Genomic DNA, 20,805 nt, shown 5'->3' with positions numbered 1-20,805 from the left:
CCTCCATGTGGTTGTGTTTTTTACGCTTTTTTCCCTGTAATTGATTTCTAGTCTCATAGCATTGTGGTCAGAAGAGATGCTTGATATGATTTCAATTTTCTTAAATTTACTGAGGCTTGATTTGTGACCCAAGATGTGATCTATCCTGGAGAATGTTCTGTGTGCACTTGAGAAGAAAGTGTAATCTGTTGTTTTTGGATGGAATGTCCTGTAAATATCAATTAAATCTATCTGGTCTAATGTGTCATTTAAAGCTTGTGTTTCCTTATTAATTTTCTGTTTGGATGATCTGTCCATTGGTGTAAGTGAGGTGTTAAAGTCCCCCACTATTGTGTTACTGTCGATTTCCTCTTTTATAGCTGTTAGCAGTTGCTTTATGTATTGAGGTGCTCCTATGTTGGGTGCCTATATATTTATAATTGTTATATCTTCTTCTTGGATTGCTCCCTTGATCATTATGTAGTGTCCTTCCTTGTCTCTTGTAACATTCTTTAAAGTCTATTTTATCTGATATGAGCATTGCTACTCCAGCTTTCTTTTGATTTTCATTTGCGTGGAATATCTTTTTCCATCCCCTTACTTTCAATCTGTATGTGTCTCTAGGTCTGAAGTGGGTTTCTTGTAGACAGCATATATATGGGTCTTGTTTTGGTATCTATTCGGTGAGCCTGTGTCTTTTGGTTGGAGCATTTAATCCATTTACTTTTAAGGTAATTATCGATATGTGTGTTCCTATAACCTTTTTCTTAATTGTTTTGGGTTTGTTTTTGTAGGTCCTTTTCTTCTCTTGTGTATCCCACTTAGAGAAGTTCCTTTAGCATTTGTTGTAGAGCTGGTTTGGTGGTGGTGAATTCTCTTAGCTTTTGCTTGTCTGTAAAGCTTTTGATTTTCTGTGGAATCTGAAGGAGATCCTTGCCGGGTAGAGTAATCTTTGTTGTAGGTTCTTCCCTTTCATCACTTTAAGTTTATCATGCCACTTCCTTCTGGCTTGTAGAGTTTCTGCTGAGAAATCAGCTGTAAACCTTATGGGAGTTTCCTTGTATGTTATTTGTCATTTTTCCCTTGCTGCTTTCAATAATTTTTCTTTGTTTTTAATTTTTGCAAATTTGATTACTGTGTGTCTCGGCGTGTTTCTCCTTGGGTTTATCCTGTATGTGACTCTCTGTGCTTCCTGGACTTGGGTGGCTATTTGCTTTCCCACGTTAGGGAAGTTTTTGACTCTCATCTCTTCAGATATTTTCTCGGGTCCTTTCTCTCTCTCTTCTCCTTCTGGGACCCCTATAATGCGAATGTTGTTGCATTTAATGTTGTCCCAGAGGTCTCTTAGGCTCTCTTCATTTCTTTTCATTTTTTTCTTTATTCTGTTCTCCAGCAGTGAATTTCACCGTTCTGTCTTCCAGGTCACTTATCCATTTTCTGCCTGAGTTATTCTGCTGTTGAGTCCTTCTAGTGTATTTTTCATTACAGTTATTGTATTGTTCATCTCTGTTTGTTTGTTCTTTTATTTTTCTAGATCTTTGTTAAGCATTTCTTGCATCTTCTCGATCTTTGTCTCCATTATTTTTCCGAGGTCCTGGGTCATCTTCCCTATCATTATTCTGAATTCTTTTTCTGGAAGATTGCCTATCGCCACTTCATTTAGTTGTTTTTCTGGAGTTTTATCTTGTTCATTGATCTGGTACATAGCCCTCTGCCTTTTCATCTTGTCTGTCTTTCCGTGAAAGTGGTTTTTGTTCCACAGGCTGCAGGATTGTAGTTCTTCTTGCTTCTGCTGCCTGCCCTCTGGTGGATGAGGCTATCTACGAGGCTTATCCAATTACATTTTTTTAATATCTTTTTAAAATTTATTACTTTTTCTTGAAGTTTAGTTGATTTATAATGTGGTGGTTTCTGGTGTACAGCAAAGTGATTCAATTATATAAATATAGATATATGTAGTATATGTATCTATATACTATACTATATATTATGTACTATATACATAGATGTATATACTGTATCTCTATCTTCTTTGTCAGGTTCTTTTCCATTATAGGTTATTTACAAGATATTGAATGTAGTTCCCTGTGCTATGCAGTAGGTCCTTGTTGGTTATCTATTTTATATGTAGTTGTGTGTATCTGTTAATCCCCAACTCCTAATTTATCCCTTCGCCCTTACCCTTTCGTAACCATAAGTTTGTTTCTATGTCTGTAATTCTATTTCTGCTTTGTAAATAAGTTTATTTGTATCATTTTTTTTTAGATTCTGCAGATAAGTGATATCATATGATATTTGCCTTTCTTTAGCTGATTTACTTCACTTATATGGTAGTCCCTAGGTCCATCCATGTTGCTGCAAATGGCATTATTTCATTCTTTTATGGCTGAGTAATATTCCATTGTATGTATATACCGCATCTTCTTTATCCACTCATCTGTCGATGGACATGTAGCTTGCTTCCATGTCTTCGCTATTGTAAAAAGTGCTGCTGTGAACAGACCAGTTACGTTTTAGCCTTGGTAAACTAAAAACAGTTCAAAGATTTGAGACCTCAGTCTAATATTTGAATGATTCTTCCGTGTCAGCAGTAGTTGGGGTCCACCTCTTGCTGTGTTGTCATGCAAATGAAAGGCTTAAATTTTTTTTCGAGGAGTTCTACTGTAAAACAAAAGGAGTATATTGTTTGGCCAGGTGCTGTGGAAATAAACAGCTGGCTAGGACTACTTTTTTCTTTTTTTATTGTATGTTTCAGGTGTACAGCATTGTAATTCAACATCTGTATACATTACAAGGCAATCACCACCACAAGTTTAATTACCCTCCATCATCATATAGTTGACCTCCTTCACCTGTTTCGTCTACCCCAGGCACTATTCCCTTTTGGCCATAGGTATTAAAACATATTTGGAAGATGTGTAAAATAGCGTCCTTGTTTTGGTTTTTGATCTTTGTTTCATACCAGCTACTTTACCTGCTTATATCTTTATAAGCCCTTTTATGTATCAATTTTATTTACAAATGATAACATGCAATTCTTTAATTCTTTTTTTTATAATTTAAAAAAAAATTTGTTTTTGGCTGCGTTGGGTCTTCGTTGCTGTGCGCGGGCTTCTCATTGGGGTGGCTTCTCTTGTTGTGGAGCAAAGGCTGTAGGTGCGTCAGCTACAGTTGCAGCACGTGGGCTCAGTAGTTGCTGTGTGCGGGCTCTAGGGCATGCGGGCTTCAGTAGTTGCGGCACGCAGGCTCAGTAGTTGTGGCTCTTGGGCTCTAGAGTGCAGGCTCAATAGTTGTGGCACATGGGCTTAGTTGCTTTGTGGAATGTGGGGTGTTCCTGGACCAGGGATCGAACCCATGTCCCCTGCATTGGCAGGATCGAACCACTGCACCACCAGGGAAGTCTGCAATTCTTTAACTCTTAAAAGCTCCTAGGGCTTCCCTGGTGGCGCAGTGGTTGGGAGTCTGCCTGCCGATGTGGGGGACGCGGGTTCGTGCCCCGGTCCGGGAGGATCCCACATGCCGCGGAGCGGCTGGGCCCGTGAGCCATGGCCGCTGGGCCTGCGTGTCCGGAGCCTGTGCTCCGCAACGGGAGAGGCCACAACAGTTAGAGGCCCGTGTACCGCAAAAAAAAAAAAAAAAAAAAAAAAGCTCCTAGACCTCACTGAAATGTGTAATGGGTAATATAAGGAGACAAGTGAACTCATAATAAGTACTTCCTGTCCTGGCATTGATATTTAATAATAATCAATTGAACAGTGAATTGGGGTAACTTTATTAAGTTACACAGAACCCATGGCATGATTTAGTTTGATATTATATTCGTATACAGGCATATCTTGAAGATATTGTGGGTTCAGTTCCAGACTACTGCAGTAAACTGAATATTGCAACAAATTGAGTCACATGATTTTTTGGTTTCCCAGTGCATATAAAAGTTATGTTTATACTACACATGCAGTTTGTTAAGCATGCAATAGCATTATGTCTAAAAAAATGTATATACCTTAATTAAAAAATATGTTGTCACTAAAACGTGCTAACCATCATCTGAGTCTTCAGCGAGTCATAGTATTTTTGCTGGTAAAGGGTCCTGCCTTGATGTTGATGACTGCTGACTGATCCATGGGTGTTAGTTGCTAAATGTTGGGGTGGCTCTGGCAGTTTCTTAAAACAGGGCAACAATGAAGTTTGCCAGATTGATTGACTCTTCCTTTCATGAATGATTTCTCTGTAGCATGCAACTTACCTACAGCAGAACTTCTTTCAAAATTGAAGTCAGTCCTCTCAGACTGTGCCACTGCTTTATCAACCAAGTTTATGTAGTATTCTAAATCCTTTGTTGTTGTTTCAACAGTCTTCACAGCATCTTCACCAGGAATAGATTCCATTTCAAGAGACCAATTTCTTTGCTCATCCATAAGAAGCAACTCCTCATCCATTAAAGATTTGTCATGGGATTGCAGCAATTCAGTCGCTTCTTCGGGCTCCACTTCGAATTCTCGTTTTCTTGATATTTCTACCATATCTGCAGTTCATTCTTCCACTGAAGTCTTTATCCATGAGGGTTGGAATCAACTTCTTCCAAATTCTTGTAAATGTGGTTATTTTGACCTCTTCCCCTGAATCATAGGTGTTCTTAATGGCATCTAGAATGGTGAATCTTTTCCAGAAGGTTTTCAGTTGACTTTGCCCAGATCCACCAGAGGAATCACTATCTATAGCAGCTTTAGCCTTATGAAATATATTTCTTAAATAAGACTTGAAAGTCAAAATGACTCGGCGATCCATGTGCTGCAGAATGGTTGTTGTGTTAGGAGGCATGAAAGCAACATGAATCTCCTTGTACATCTCCATTAGAGCTCTTGAGTGCCCAGGTGCATTGTCAATGAGCAGTTATATTTTGAAAGCAATCTTTTTTTTCTGAGCAGTAGGTCTTAACAGTGGGCTTAAATTATTCAGTAAACCATATTGTAAACAGATGTGGTGTCATCTGGGCTTTGTGCCATTTATGGAGTACAGGCAGAATAGGTTTAGCATAATTCTTAAGACCATGTGATCTTCGAAATGGTAAGTGAGCATTGGCTTCAACTTAAAGTCACCAGCTGCATTAACTCCTACCAAGACAATTGACCTCTCCTCTGAAGCTTTGAAGCCAGGCATTGACTTCTCTCTAGCTGTGAAAGTCATTGATGGCGTCTTCTTCCAGTAGAAGGCTGTTTCCTTTACACTGAAAATCTGTTGTTTTGTGTAGCCACCTTCATGAATTATCTTAGCTAGATCTTCTGGACAAGTTGCTGCAGCTTCTACATCAGCACGTGCTGCTTCACCTTGCATTTCTATGTTATGAAGATGATTTCTTTCCTTAAACCTCATGAGCCAACCTCTGCTAGCTTCAGACTTTTCTTCCACAGCTTCCTCACCTCTCTCAGGGTTTATAGATGTGAAGAGGCTGAAGGCCTTGCTCTGGGTTAGGTTTTGGTTTAAGGGAATGTTGTGGCTGGTTTGATCTTCTATCGAGACCACTAACACTTTCTCCATATCAGCAATAAGGCTGTTTTGTTTTCTTATTATTCATGTGTGTTCACTGGAGTAGCACTTTCAATTTCCTACACGAACTTTTTGCAGTCACAGCTGCAAAGGCCTAGCTTTCCACCTGTTTTGGCTTTCAACATGCTTTGTTCAATAAGCTCAGTCATTTTAGCTTTTGGTTTAAAGTGAGAGGCTTGCAACTTTTTCTTTCACTTAAAAACTTAGAGGCCATTGTAGGGTTAATAATTGGCCCAGTTTCAATACTGTTGTGTCTCAGAGAATAGGGAGACCCAAAGAGAGGGAGACTGGTGGTGGGAGGATGGCCAGTTGGTGGAGTGCTCAGAACACATACAATGTTGATTGATGGCTTGCCATCTTATATGGGCATGGTTCATGGTGCCCCAAAACAATTAGGATAGTAACATCAAAGATCACTCATCACAGATCAGCATAACAAAAATAATAATAATGAAAAAGTTTGAAATATTTCAAGAATTACCAAAATGTGACAGAGACATGAAGTAAGCAAAAGCTGCTGGAAAAGTGGTGCTGATAGACTTGCTCAGTGCAGGGTTTCCACATTCAGTCTGTAAAAAATAAAATATCTGTGAAGCACAATAAAGAAAAGTGCAATAAAATGAGATATGCCTATATTTTCCAACTGTTTTAGATAGGGGTAAAGTGATTTTATTTATTCCCTTAAGATTCATTCAAAAAAACCAAAATGATTTATGACACAGCTAATTGAATAGTTTTCATAACACATGTACTTAAAATCTACCAAAGCCCACGCCTCCTCACAATTCCAGCGTCCTTAGAGTGAGGAACATGAAACTTGGCTTAGGTAATGGTTTAAGAGATTCCCAGATAATACAGGGAGTGTCTTAGAGCACTTCTCTTACTTCCCACTGAGGTTTCAATTGTAGTCAAAGCCATCATTAAACATTCGTTTGGTATTGCCTTGGGGGATTGTGGCATATTTTAAAAACTTGGGCAGGGTGACATGCAGTGGAGAAGTGTAAATTAGGAACAGTTGGAACATTTAATATGTTCCAGGAGCTATGCAGTTTTCTCTATTTCCACATCGTATTTGTTCTTCATTAACTTTTTTTTTTTTTTTTTTTTTTTTTGCGGTACGCGGGCCTCTCATTTTTGTGGCCTCTCCCGTTGCGGAGCACAGGCTCCGGATGCACAGGCCCCGCGGCCATGGCTCACGGGCCCAGCCGCTCCGTGGCATGTGGGGTCCTCCCGGACCGGGGCACGAACCCGTGTCCCCTGCATTGGCAGGCGGACTCTCAACCACTGCACCACCAGGGAAGCCCTTTCATTAACTTTTGTTTCACTCTGTTATCTCACTACTGAAACTGTCTTTGCAAAGGTCATGAATTACCTCTTGTTGCAAAGCCTGTTGGCCTCTTTCTAATCCTTTTGCGGTATCGCAGGATCATTTGACACTTAGGTGTTCCCTTCTCAAAACTCTGTACTCTGCACTCTCCTAACTCACTTCTTACCACCTGTGCTGTTGCTTCCGTTTCCTGTACAGGTTTCTCCACTTCCTCTGCCTCCATTTTTGTTGCTCCCGGGAGTTTACTCTGAGGCTTTCTTTGCTGGCCCTCTCCTGGTTCACTCCATATGCTTTCATGACTTCATTTACCATTATTAAATACTGATGGCGCTCATATTCCTGTTCCCAGAACAGGTCTCCTCCACACACAAGCCAAACCCTCTTGTATTGTACGGTTTCTACAGATCCCCCTTGGAATGGGTTTTCTCAGTTGTCAACAAGGTGATTTCCTTGAATATTTGCATCAAGTGAACCAATGGTTTTTAAGGTGTTTTTGAAGTTTTTTTGCCACCCCCGCCCCCCAGATTTGCTTCTTTTTCTATGTTCTCTCTCTTAGGAAACCACTGTTGTTCTCCCTGTTGCCAAAACCAGAAACTGAGGAGTGGTCCATGAAGTCTTGACTGCTCTCTGTTTCCTCGACTCAGTTTTTAAATCCTGCCTGTTCTATTTCCGTAATACTTCTTGAGTGTGCCTCCCATTCTCTATTTTGATTACTACAGCCTTAGTGAAGGACTCCATCATTTCTCAGTTGAATCACCATACCTGTCCTCTTGACTGGTCTCCCTGCAATCGGTTTTGCTTCTTCCATTCTGGTATCTGTTTTATAGTCAAAGTGACTTTTCTAAGACGTGTTCTTGAATGATTCCACAGAATAAAGTATAAAATCCTCAGTATGGCGTATGAGGCTCTTGATACATGGTGCTGCTTCAGTCTTTGGATTTTGTATTTCATCATGTGTTGTGTGGTTAACTACCAGCAGTCCTCAGAACCTGTTCCCCTGTAGCTCAGACCTGCCCTGTTCCCTGCTATTCCAGGTGAGCCCTCTCTCACTTCCCTGTGCTCCTGTGGCACAGTGTTTAACTCTAAGACAGTAAACTGCAGTCATTTGTTTTCTTATTCTTTCTTAAACTTTTTTTTTAAGTATTGATAGATAGGGACTGTGGCTTTTTTCCATATATACTTATTGTATTTAGCATATGGCTAATAGATATACAATAAGAATGTTGAATGAATTAATGAGTAACCAAACTAAGATGAATAAAACCTACATTCAGCTCTCAAGTACATTATTGCCTAGTGAGAAGTTTTACAAGTACAAATAATTTTTAAAAGCCATCAACAAACAATTACAGTGTAGTGTGGTAGGAGCTATTAAATGTCGTGTTTTCAAGTAAGAAGTCGTTAAATGCTAATATCTCAAGGGACTGTCTCTTGAGGGGATATAATAGAATTAAACAAATTTACATGGCATGCAACCATGTTTCTTTGAAATGAGGTCTTATTATAACACTTAAGGTATTCAGAGTACTTTAAAGAACGTTTTTATTGACTCTTTAAAAACTTTGCTCTGTCTTGTGTTTTGTCAGTTTTATGAGGACTCAGCAAAAGTGAGGCAGGATGTATTAAGTTTCTAGATATCTTATTTGGCTAGTTGGGACGTATGAGGATCATAGCTTATTTTTCTTTTCCTTTCTGAAACTACTACAACAATTTCTATTATCTAATAAGATCTCACGTGACTTTATGCTTTATAGTTAATTAGCTAATTACAAGAAATATAGTGGTTTTTTCCTCTGAAGCAATTTAAGAAGACATAATGCATTTTTAAGAACGTGGGCCTATTACTTTTATGATCCCTCCGATTTAAAAATGCCATCATGACATAATTTTCCTCATAACAATGGAGTAAAATATTGCTGAAAAAATTAGTGACAGCTTCTGAATTTTAAAGTTTTAAATGATGTGTGTCATGGACTTTTAGAATAGTCAGCACTGTGAAAATTAACTCTGAGATTGCAAGTGCAGAATCTGTTTACTTGGTTTTCAGATCGTGTCCCTCAGGGCTCTAGAATTCTGAGGGGTGTCTAAGGAGCCCTGTAGGGAAGCTGAAGAGTAGGTGGGCCAGCTGTTGGTGAACTTCTGTAGCCCTCTTGCCTCTTCCACTCTTCAGTCATATCTACTGCCTGTTGGCCTTTATCTGTTATCTGTTGGCCTTTATCTGTTATCTGTTGGCCTTTCTTTGTAAAGGATATTATTTAAGGGGAGAAAAACTTTGAAAACACCTCAAACCGTTGGTTCACTTGATGCAGATATTCAAGGAAATCACCTTGTTGACAACTGAGATAACCCATGAACGTAGAAAATGTACAAAACTTCTGCACGAACTGTTCTTTCCATGTGTCACCTACACTGACATCCTGAAAGACAGTGAGGGGGAACTGTACATTGAAAAGTGCTAGGCAAGCAGTGTGTCCTGTCTCATCTGTTTTCCATCAAAGACTTTGAGTCACCACGTGGTATTTCCATGGTCTGGTCTTTAGAACCTGTGAACCAAGGCCTGACTAGGTTTAGGGGGAGCTTGAGGTGGAAATTTTGGGGTTGGGAGAAACAGAATTTTAATTCTTCTTACGAGCAAGGGAAAGCGTTGCTGATCTTGCCAGTTTCATGGTGTTCACATCATAAGCCTAAGGACTTTATGCCAGGAAGCTGAGGGTCAGGTCATAGTTTTATAGAGTTTGGCCAAAGGCAGTTCCAAGAGAAAAGTAAATGTTTAAAGGTGCTGACCATTACCCGAACTTATTCTTCCATTCTTTTGGTCCCTTTCTTCTCTCCCCTGCCCCAAATAGGGTTATCCTAGGTGCAAAATTCAGGTCACTACCATGGTAACCACACACATAGAACAAAAAAAGAGTGATGTTTGCTTTAATTTCATAATGATGGGAAGGAAAACTACACAAGGAGATGCTTAGAGGTGACACAGATGATGGTATAAGAATCTGTCTATAAGAGAGAGGTTGGAATGGACTTTGCCCACAAAATAATTTATATCTTAAGAAGCAGAATCTAGGGAGTAACTGCATCTTTTTAAACACTTTAAGAAGTTGGCAGTGTTGATTCAAAGTGCTATTTAAAAACTCACTTTTAAAATGACATGTTTTGGGGAAACTGTAACTGTCAGTTTGAAAGATGGGATTCTTTTCAGCAGAGCTTGTAAAAATATCCATTGCCGTATGTGAGGCAGGTTTAGGGTAGTTTATCATAAATAAATGAGTTTGTCAAATATATACATACACACACACCCTTTTTTGGCCTCAGAGAAGAAATTCCAAGGCCATAGATACAGAAATATTGTGCATTTTTACAATACGTGTCACAGATACGTAGAAATTTGATTACTACACATATTAAGAGGAGACAGTTTAAGAACAGGGATTAATCATACCTGGGGCAAAGATAGTATTGGAGGTTATCACGATTTGTGGACGTGGTTGGACTTGGGGGTCTTTGGCAGTGGTTGAGGGGGACATCACTCAGAGATATCTAACTCATCCTTCATTGCACTGATGACTTATACAAGGAACATTATCTTCAATTGTGGTCAACTCCACTTGGCTCAGACTATTACAGTAGCTACTATAGCTTTGTTTCTAATTATAAAAGCAGTATATATATATATATATATATATATATATTTTTTTTTTTTTTTTTTTTTTTTCTGTATGCGGGCCTCTCACTGTTGTGGCCTCTCCCGTTGCGGAGCACAGGCTCCGGACACGCAGGCTCAGCGGCCATGGCTCACGGGGCCAGCCGCTCCGCGGCATGTGGGATCTTCCCAGACCGGGGCACGAACCTGCATCCCCTGCATCGGCAGGCAGACTCTCAACCACTGCGCCACCAAGGAAGCCCAACTTGGCTCAAACTATTACAGTAGCTACTATAACTTCGTTTCTAATTATAAAAGCAGTATATTTTTGTGATTAGAGTTGTGTTCAGTTCTCCTACCCAAAGATAACCTCTGTGAACATGTTGGTGTGTCTTTTTTTCCTCTTTTTTGTATGACTGTGCATATTATGTACAAAAGATGGATATGTAATATGTTTTCATATAATGTGCATATATATTAAAATTGGAATCAAACTATGCATATAGTTTTTGTGTAGGTTTTGTACACTGCATTTTTATTTCCTTTAACAGTTCTTCCTCATGTGCCTGCCGTAATCTAGGACTTTTTCTGTCCCATTAAATTTTCCTTGAAAGCATGACACTCAATGACTTCTTAATATTCTATTATCTCATAATTTATTGAATTATCTTCTTATTGTTAGACATTTACATTGTTTAAGCTTTTTGCTATTATAAATAATATTAATTTTTTTAACCTCTAGAACTCTTTTCTATTTGAACATATCTGATTATTTCCTGAAGAAAAACTCCAAGAAATGTCATTATAAATTTTAATAATCCTCAATTTAATGGCACTGTGTTTGGGGAGAATTAGGTGAACCTAAGCTTTCATAGAGCCCAAATAATAGGATATTCAGGAGAAAATGGTAAGCCATAGTTACTCTGATTGCCTTTTCAGTAATCCAGCATTCTGGTTGGATTTTAAATGGCCTAGTCTTTAACATCACTTTAATGTAGGTGTATCCAGGTTCTAACATAGTGTGGTTGCTCAATGTGTAACATATATTTGTTTTGACAGATAGTGTCATTAGAAACTGAGTCATTCATTTCTTGTTACTGTTCTCAGAGATACCTGAGACAGTCTGAACACCCAATTCTCATGCATAGAACAGCTTTTAGAGCCTAATATCTTACACACATCTGGGTCACTGATGCTGTGAAAACATTCCACTTTACCATGACCCCACTGAATAAAAGAAAAGGAAAAATTTAAGAAAAAAGAAAATTCCTACATAGTGCAGAGGTATTCTATTGTGCTCTATGATAATCAACAAATTTTGCTTTTACTGTTGAATTTCAAAATATGTCTGGTATGTTGTTCTTTTGGATACACCTTGCAGTAGCTATTGGGTATAAGGTGAAGGATAACTGGTGGTTCTCTCTCCCCCACCCCTCCTTTCCGTCTTGCCCTCTGTGCCTTTGTGTTTGTGTCTCATGTCTATTTTTTCAAATACGTGATTTGGTTCATTTCCGTCATTTTTAGCATCCACAGATATTTAGTCAAGTATTTAGTCTTATCGTGAAATGCTTCACAGATTCATCATATGAAATAATTGGTTTCTCTTTAGTGCTAAGTCATAGCAAATTATCATCGTTTTCTAGGTTGATTTTGTAGAGTGTTAAATGCTATTTAAATTTCACTTCGATATGAAGCCATTTATTTTTCTCCTCATCACTCAAAATAGCAAGAACTAATCAACTGAAGTTTTTCTCCTTTTTATGAATACATCAGTCTACCCCAGACTCACGTGCATGTTTCTGCCTTGAGGTCAGTGGGAACTTTTCCCAGCTATGTTTCTTTTTTCCCCGCTTCATTCCTTATTTCTCTCAGGAACAAATGGCTGCATAGTTCACCGTTAGAAACTTGTTGCTGAAGGTGCTAACCTAAACATCAGTGCCAGGATACGACTGAAACTTAATAGACTAATTAATCTGTCTACTGCACCTCTGAGCTGGGAATTATGTACAATGGGCTGTACTTTCAGAACTGAGAGTCTGGGATCCAAAGTAGAGAAAATGCAACTTTTGTGTGCTTTACACATCAACATGCAATTAAGATTGGGTTCTTTTAGGAAACAGATTCTGAAAATGTAGCTTTATCCCATCACATGTTTTGGAAGTAAGATACTGCAAGATTCTGTGTGCCTTTTTGTTTCAGTTTTCTTCTTTTATATTTTATAGTAGTACTGAACAAAGCCCTCACATTATTTGATCCAAATAGCCTTCTGACCTCCAGAGGAGCCAACTTCTATAGACTCCCACAATTTCTGTATTATCTGTTCCAGTGTATATGCTCATTAACAACCACAGTCACTCCTAGAAAAAACTAGGAACTTGAAGCTTGAATGACATTTAAAAAAAGTGTTTATGTTATGAATTCCTGACTGTGCTATTTATGCTCCTATCAGTAAGAAGATTAACTTTATTAATTTTATTTCCCGTTATATTCCTTTTCTCCCTTCTTCATTTTAGAGGCAGTTTAAATATTCTTCAAGGGCAGTTAACATTTGACTGCCACTGAATTCACTATCAGCGCTGGATAGAAGCCAAAATGAAAAAAAATCTGTTTATGTTAGCCTGTCAATGTCTGGTTATGCATCTCTCTGGGTCTTGTGAACTCACAGAAGTACCAAATAAACCCTTTTCTGTTAGGATTTTATTTACAGCAGACTTTTAATATTTTGGTAGTTTGTGGATTTGGAAGCTCTCATTAGGCCACCAAATGTCTGTTGAGCACAGGGCGGGCACTCTTCTAGACACTGCTGATAAAGTGGTGAACAAGACCTATGCTTCTCAGCTCTGTGGAGGCTTACAGTCCAGTAGCAATAGTCATACACAAAGTAAACACAAAGAGTAATACTGTAACTCAAGACAAGGCTGCTTATTATGTACACAGTGAAACAAGCTGAAAGGACAGAGAGCGACTGGAAGATGTGTGAGATGCTGTTGTAGCCAAAGTGTTCAGTGAATAGCTTTCAGGGAGGCAGTATTAGAGCTGAGAACTAAAGGTTGAGGTGGTAGCCTTTGGGTAGATGCCGTTTTCATTCGGTTATTGGCAGTCACTTTACGGAAAGGAAAATGCAAGATTTCATATACTTTTCAGTGAAGGCATAGTGCATAGATATAGTAGATGCTCACAGGATACTAGGATGCACAGAATAAATAGATACTGGCATATGATTTGAGAGGAAAATGCTTTACCTTCCTAAAGTTATGTTGCTTCCAGTAGTGGCCTGAAAGTTTTAGGTTTTCTGTGCATGTTGTTGTTGAAATGTAATGTGAACCTCACATTGCACTTTTTTTCCATTTATTTACTTATTTGATAGGTTTCAGCGTGGTCAAGAGAGTGAATGTATCTGACGTGGATGTACTGCGCGTAATCATCAAGAACATTGTTGACTTCGGTTTCCAGCAGCCTGTTTATCTGGTTGGTATCTAAAGCAAGTCAGATTTGCCATGATAGTTCACCTCGTGGTAATTAAATCATTGATTTTAAGGGAAGAACCATAAAGTGAGTTTGTGTGTCAAGTTATATACAGGCAATTCACCATATGTCGAACCAGGTCACATAAAGGTTAGTTAAGGTGTTAAAGCAGTAATTTGAAATCTGGGGTAGGTGGTAAAGGGGAGGTAGTAGTGAAGGCAAAAAGTCAAGTTGTATAGAGGCCAAACAGAAAGAGTGACGTAGACTCTGATTACTGCCTTGAAGTGAATTTTATTTGTACCCATTTCAAAAGAAAACCTGATGAACAGGTATGTTGGCAGTGTCTTTACTTTGACAGGTTGGGGTGGGTGGGGGAGATGGAATTCTGTTATCTCTGCACACTTAGTGTTTGAAAGACATTCCAAGATCCGTAGATGGATAAACTTGGTTTCCAGTTGAGGCTTTAAAATGTTAATCTTGACCTGTTTCTTCTTGTTTATACACTGAGAACTACAGTTTTAAGGATAGAGGAAATATTTATTCACAAACTAAGCATGGATTTGACTTTCAGTAAAGGTTCTTGTTAAATGTCGACGTTGCACAGTCTTTCCTTGGCTTGCCTCTCTTCTCAGTTTGTTTTCATCCACACCTATACTTTCAGTGATCATGATTCCATTTCTTGCACCCCTTACCTCAGATCCTCATCATTTCTCAGTTATACTTTAAAATAGCTTCCTAACATCTGTCTACTTTTCCCCTTTCCAAACTGTCTACCATTTCAGGAGCAGCAGGGATACCTGATCCTACCACACTCTCATCCATGACCTTTAATGCTTCCGGGCTTACATCCTGTAGCATGCAGGGCCCTTCAACTTCATCACATCCTTACCTGCCATCCTGTCCTTGTCACTGCCCGTTCCCTCCCTACATTATAGCCTGTTGATTTTTCATGGTGCCTCAGTTTATCTGCTGGCTCGTTCATTCATGATTCTGTCCTGTGGCACAGTGCTGTTTCCTCTTTCTGGAATGTCATTCCCACCTCTTCTCTTGTTTGCCTGGTGAAGTTTTATTTGTCCTTCATGATTCTATTTGAAGGAAATCTTTTTTCGTCTGTGATACTTTCCTTGGCAGAGTTCGGTACTTCCCCTGTGTCTTCTCATGATGCCTTGACTACATCTCTGATTTGATTCTCAATGTAAATGTTTTCAGGGCTCCCTCACAGTACTCAGTAAACCCTTGGGGGACAGGCACCGCCTTCTGTTTTCCTCTTCATCCCCAGCCTTCAACGCACTAGCTAGCAGTGATTCAGCTGTCATGCACTGAATGAATAAATTGGTAACTGCTTTGTGTTTTAGCATCATGCTATTTATAGTGTAGGAAAACTTACAAGAATATGATTTAGTTCCTGTTTTCAGTCAGGTTGTGATTTTATTTGGTGGACAAGACTTAAACACATGAAATAATTGGGAACACAAGATAAAGCATAGTATACAAAGGAATTATGTGTATTTTAAAAGTTTAACGTATACACACATAATACACATGGTGGTTTGGAGGAAGGGCAAAGATCAAGTTTACATTATGAGATAAGCTTCTTGGACTAGATAAAAGTTTCCTGGGATAGTGAGGGAGTGGAGGTTGGTTCGTGGTCTGAGGCATGAGCAAAGTGTTGGTTATTGGATCGATGAGTCCTTCTCCTGTGCATGTTTTGTCTAGCTTATTTTTAGTAAGTCTTCGATAGTTTATATAGGTTTACTGTAAAGGCAGATGTTGAATATTTTTATTTTGTAAAGGGCCAAAAAAATCAAATAGGGGAAATTAGAACAATGAATGAAAGTTGAGGTGGATACTAGGTATGTATTGGAAAGAGATGAATCCATATGAAACAGAATCTGGGCTGAATAAAGTTCTACAGGCAGATGCCCAAGTAGGAAATGGAATGATAGACAGAATCATCTTATAATGGCAGTGAGGTAAGACCTCTCTCTGGCTTGGTTCTAAAGAATAGTTGTGAACAGTATTTACTGGGGTCAAAGATGTTATGTCTAGAACACTCTTTACCCTCATGGGGAAAATGAAAAGAAAACCAGAGATAAAGAACAAAAACGAGCCAGATTCATTAGTTTTCAGGGGAACAGTGAGAAAGGGTTTAAACTGAATTGGGGCACAACTGTTTGACAGGAGAGAAACCATCTTCCTGGGGAGTCAAAAAGTGAGAATACCAGTGGGAAGGTGCAAGAGGTTCACAAATTGAGCAAGTAATTATGTAGGGCTCTAAAGGCTGAAATCTATAACCACGATGTTTAACTATACGTTTCTCACTTGTATATTAGTTCCCTGAGTACATTGAAGATAATGCTGCCTCAGTCTAGGATATGTGAGGCAGAAAGAAAGTTAGGGAACTCTAAGCCATGTTGTTTCCCTTGGGTCCTGAGGTCCCTAGCTGGTCATCTCCTCTGCACGTTTAGTCTTCCTATGTGCATTTTGTAGATGATGTTCAGAATTTTTAGTTGTTGTCTAGTGGGAGAAACAGGAAGAAATACTTATATCCATTTCAGTCCAGAATCACTTATATTTTTTAAAGTTCCTGTTTGGTCCTTGCAATTTAGGATTAGAGTGTGCTGAATTGATAGCTTTTCAAACATAGGGAGGTAGTAGTGGCTTCAAGTTGCATATTTCTAGGCACCAAAAGACAAACAAACTATGATAATAGCTACATTTACCATATGCCAAACCCTCGTTAAAAGCACATTATAATTTCCACAAAACCCTGTTTCTACCTCAACCCTATGTTGAAAGGAAACTAGGGCAAAGAGAGGTTTTTAAGCTTTGCCCAAGACCCCAGACCATCTGATAACATAAACTCAACTTTTAGTCACTGTGTCCCCTTTACTCTTTGACGAATACATTTTTTTAGGACTCTGACATCCTAAATTGGGAATCACCAACTTTCAGCAAAGGATTAAGGAAATTGGTGATGGAACCAGAAGCTTAAAGTGATAGATTGAGAATTCTGTATGTGAGCCAAAAAGAACTACAACTACAAATTTAAGTTTTTCCTACACTTCTCCTTTGCGGTAGAATAATTTTTACAGTTTTTATAATTAGGGAGTAACCAACACTATGAGTTAAAACCAGGGTAATAACTGAACTCTTCAACATAGAAGTAATAGTTCTTGACAATATGGTGGTCTGTGATGTTATTAGGTTGTCATGAAAACTTAAACTGCAATTTGAAAGTGGGCCTGAGGGCCCATTGTACTTGCACATTTGTAAATTTTCCTTGACTAATGTAGTATGAGTTTCTTGACTTTGTCAAGTTTGTAAATTTCATAAGCTTTGTCACTTAAAGTCAGGTCCAAAGCAAACTGAAAACTAACATTTGATATCTAGCCATAGCTTTCTTATTTCCTCTTAATTTCTTGCTGGAAACAATCAGTAGAGGTGGCATATTACTAACATAATTTGGTAATATGTAGCAAAAAATCTCATTTGTTATTTTCCAGTTTTTAGGATTAGTGGTTATATTTTTAGATTTTCATAGTTTGATGTAACTGTTTTTAGATATTACCTAGGAAAATGTCTTGTTTTAGTGTGACACATTTGAAAGCCAAAGCCATTTTAGGATACTTTTGCCACAACTGAAGGAATCCAGCAGTCCTTTAAGTACCTGGTGAATTTCAACAGTATTCTGGTTAGTCAGTGTGGTCAGTGCTTCAACTTGATTGTTTGTTTTGAATCAGATACTATTACAAATTAATCTAATACTACCCTCCCCCCCTCTTTGTTTTTTTTGTCCAGAAACTAAGCCAACAATACTAATGCATGGGGGGGTTATTATGATGATGATGTAAAAATCAAACATTTATGAAATAACAAAGCAAGAATTGTTCAAGACACAGACACTGGGTCTGGTTAATTTTTCCACCTGACTTCTTATAAATTCAGGCTTCTGCAACATTGCTCATGATATTTTCAACATGTCATGGTTCCTGATGATAAAAATTCCTGTAGTTTTGCCAGAGCTTTAAGTTTTTAAAGATTTTTTTTTTGCCTTTATCACAAGTGTTGAACATGTGAAGAAATAGTGTTTACTGAGTTGTACAATATGTATAGGCTGAATTACTATGAGGCTGCTGGATTGCTAGTCGACTTAGATTATTACTCATTTCAGCGTTTCTTTACCGTATCGTTAGCTACGCACTAAGGCCACTGTAATTGCACCAAACTCGTTCCTCTCCTTTATGCTGAACTGAATGTATTACAAAGTTCTGTTACCTCATCCTCTTTTGGTCTCCAGAGTTCACCCCTAAAGTGCATTCTCGTTTTCATAATCCTCTCCAAGTCTTTCACCCTTGAATGACTGGATTTTGGCACAGATATTTAACTGATTTCTCTGCTTCTGTTTTTTTCCAACTCCCTGCGGAAAAGTTGATCTGAATTTTAAGATACATGGTAGTAGGTACATTATAAGGATGCAGTAAATGCTTATTGATTGGTTAGAAACAAGTTCTCAGAGGTAGAAAGTCAGATACTTTATTCAAATGTTGGAACTTTAATGACTGAAGCTATATTTTATATATTTTTTTGGTTTGGTGAAAAATCCTATGAAATTCAACTAGGTTCTTTCTTTACATGCCTTTTCCATTTTAGTTGTGAAATGTGCACTCTGGCTCTCCTATAGGTGATGAAAGAAAAAAAAAAGTGCTGGTTATTAATTTTGAGTGAGTAAACATTTAGTAGTTCAAAATAGTAAAATTGAAAGTCATATTTTCTTTATAGAGGTTTTCCATTTTTATCTGTAAAATATATGTAGACATATAAAAAGATTAAAAATTATGGTGAAAGTTAGCAGGTGGTGTGGGCCACATAAACAAGTAAAAGAAAGAAAAATTAGCATTTTATAGGACTTTCTCACATCCGTGAGATTGTTGAATTGAATTGATAACGATTCGTTTTGGGGAGCTTATTTTCAGTGCGTGGCTTTCTGTGCTCAAGAAGAAAAATAAAATGTTAATCTAATTCTGGTTTGTTGCTTTTTCATCTGAGTCTTTGAGTAAATTTAAAATTGTCTGAGAAGTGTGCAGTCAGAGCTGTGTGAACAGTCCTTTGCTTCTGTTGTTTTGTGTTTCACACATCACTCATCCATGCCCAACAGGTGTTCTGCCAGCTGTGCCCAAAACGTTTCACATGATTTAGAATCTGTTTCCATGCTTACCTTGTACAGGGGCTATTTGCTGTAAAAGGAGTTCTCTGATTACATAGTTCTGTGGCACAGGTGAAGGACTAGAAGACAGAAAAGCGAGTCGGATTTGAGTTCTACCTGCCTGTCGTCGTTGCTTCAGAAAGAGGAGGAAGCGGGAGGGTGAGGATTGGTTTTGTGTAGCCCTGGTGCCGCTCAATTGATTTTTCTTTTCATCTTCTGTACTTTGGCATGTACATTATACTGTGGCAAGGAAGAACTTAAATGCAGTCAGAGTAACTTTATTTTCACAGCTGCGTGAAGATGCAATGAAGGAGTTTGAATTCTCAGAGATTTTAGAGCTATGTGGCCTATTAAAATAGAGGAAAAGAATCTCTACATTTCACCACTTTGATGAAGAAGTAAAAAATACGTAAGGTATTTTCTGTCTGTGAAGTTAACTGATTAGTGATCGTAACTGACTGGGAACATGTAGGAAATTTTGTGAATATATCGTACTCCTGTCAAGAGAGTAAACAAATTTTAGAACTTCTGAATATTATGTTTCATGCTGCTGAGATTAAACTATTCTTGGTTTACTTATAATTAATCAAGCAAAGAAACAAGTCTCAATAGGCAGTAAATTAAACAGAGCCGTTTTCATGCTCATAAGTAGGGTTTGCCTTCAGCCATAAATAATCATGGTTGAAACATTTCATTTTCAAACTGTAGTCATATGTAACAGATACTATGTTTAAATGTCATCTTATAGCTAATATCACATTTAACTGTTGGTGCCACTTTATGGCATACCATTATTGGACTGAATTCTAGCCTCAGAGTATAACACCAAATAAAACAGGTGTTAAGAATTTTTACCTTAGAGTTGCAGGCATACGATAGAGTATGTCCATGCAGATAAAATGGTCATATGTGTGACCCTGAGAATATGTTTGCATTTTGTGAACAAAATAAAACTGATTAAGAGCTAGGGATTATCTAATACTTTCTCCACATATTGTACTGTATTGTAGAACAGCTGTGATCTAAAGCATTGCAGTATCCTCAGTATCCACTGCAGCAAACCTTCTACTCTTAAATTTTTACTTTTCCCTATTAATAGAAAATTAAAACAGCTAGACCTCTTCATTCCAAAGAATATCTCAGAATAATGCAGTAGTCTTGTATGGCAGTGAAAAGAGCTGGCCCCGGAGTCAGTTGTCCTGAATGTGAATTCTCACTCTTCTGTTCACTACTTGTCTTTACCTGTAAATGAGGATAATAATAATAGTACCTAACACATAGGTTTGTTTGAATGTTAAATGAATTAACCTGTGTTCAGTGCACAGGACAGTGCCCTGCCTAAGCAAGTCTGGCTGAGCTGACTTCATTCAGAGGCTTGGTCCTCCCATCCCTGATGACTGTAGGTTGAGAAATACTATTGTGGGGAAGTGAAACGTCATATATTGTCATTTCTTATGGTTTTCATTTTTATTTTGTTTGTTTGTTTTTTTTGCGGTAGGCGGGCCTCTCACTGTTGTGGCCTCTCCCATTGCGGAGCACAGGCTCCGGACGCGCAGGCTCAGCGGCCATGGCTCACGGGCCCAGCCGCTCCGCGGCATGTGGGATCCTCCCGGACCGGGGCACGAACCCGTGTCCCCT

At 38.4% G+C, this 20,805-nt stretch overlaps 1 protein-coding gene across 1 annotated transcript in view; it reads left to right on the top strand.

The window, feature by feature from the left end:
• LOC307057143 (uncharacterized protein) overlaps positions 1–20,805 on the top strand; it is a gene marked incomplete at its 5' end in the record, with an annotated part of 256,577 nt that overhangs the window by 178,182 nt on the left and 57,590 nt on the right. Inside the window, one exon of the mRNA XM_079710201.1 lies at positions 13,864–13,964. Within this exon, the coding sequence (XP_079566327.1) occupies positions 13,864–13,964 (101 nt within the window). The remainder of the gene's footprint in view (positions 1–13,863; positions 13,965–20,805) is intronic.

The sequence above is a fragment of the Hyperoodon ampullatus genome (assembly GCF_949752795.1).
Source record: "Hyperoodon ampullatus genome assembly, chromosome: 1".
NCBI classification, from domain to species: Eukaryota; Metazoa; Chordata; class Mammalia; order Artiodactyla; family Ziphiidae; genus Hyperoodon; species Hyperoodon ampullatus.
The sequence above is the reverse complement of the archived record's forward strand: the minus strand, read 5'-3'. Positions and strand labels throughout refer to the sequence as shown.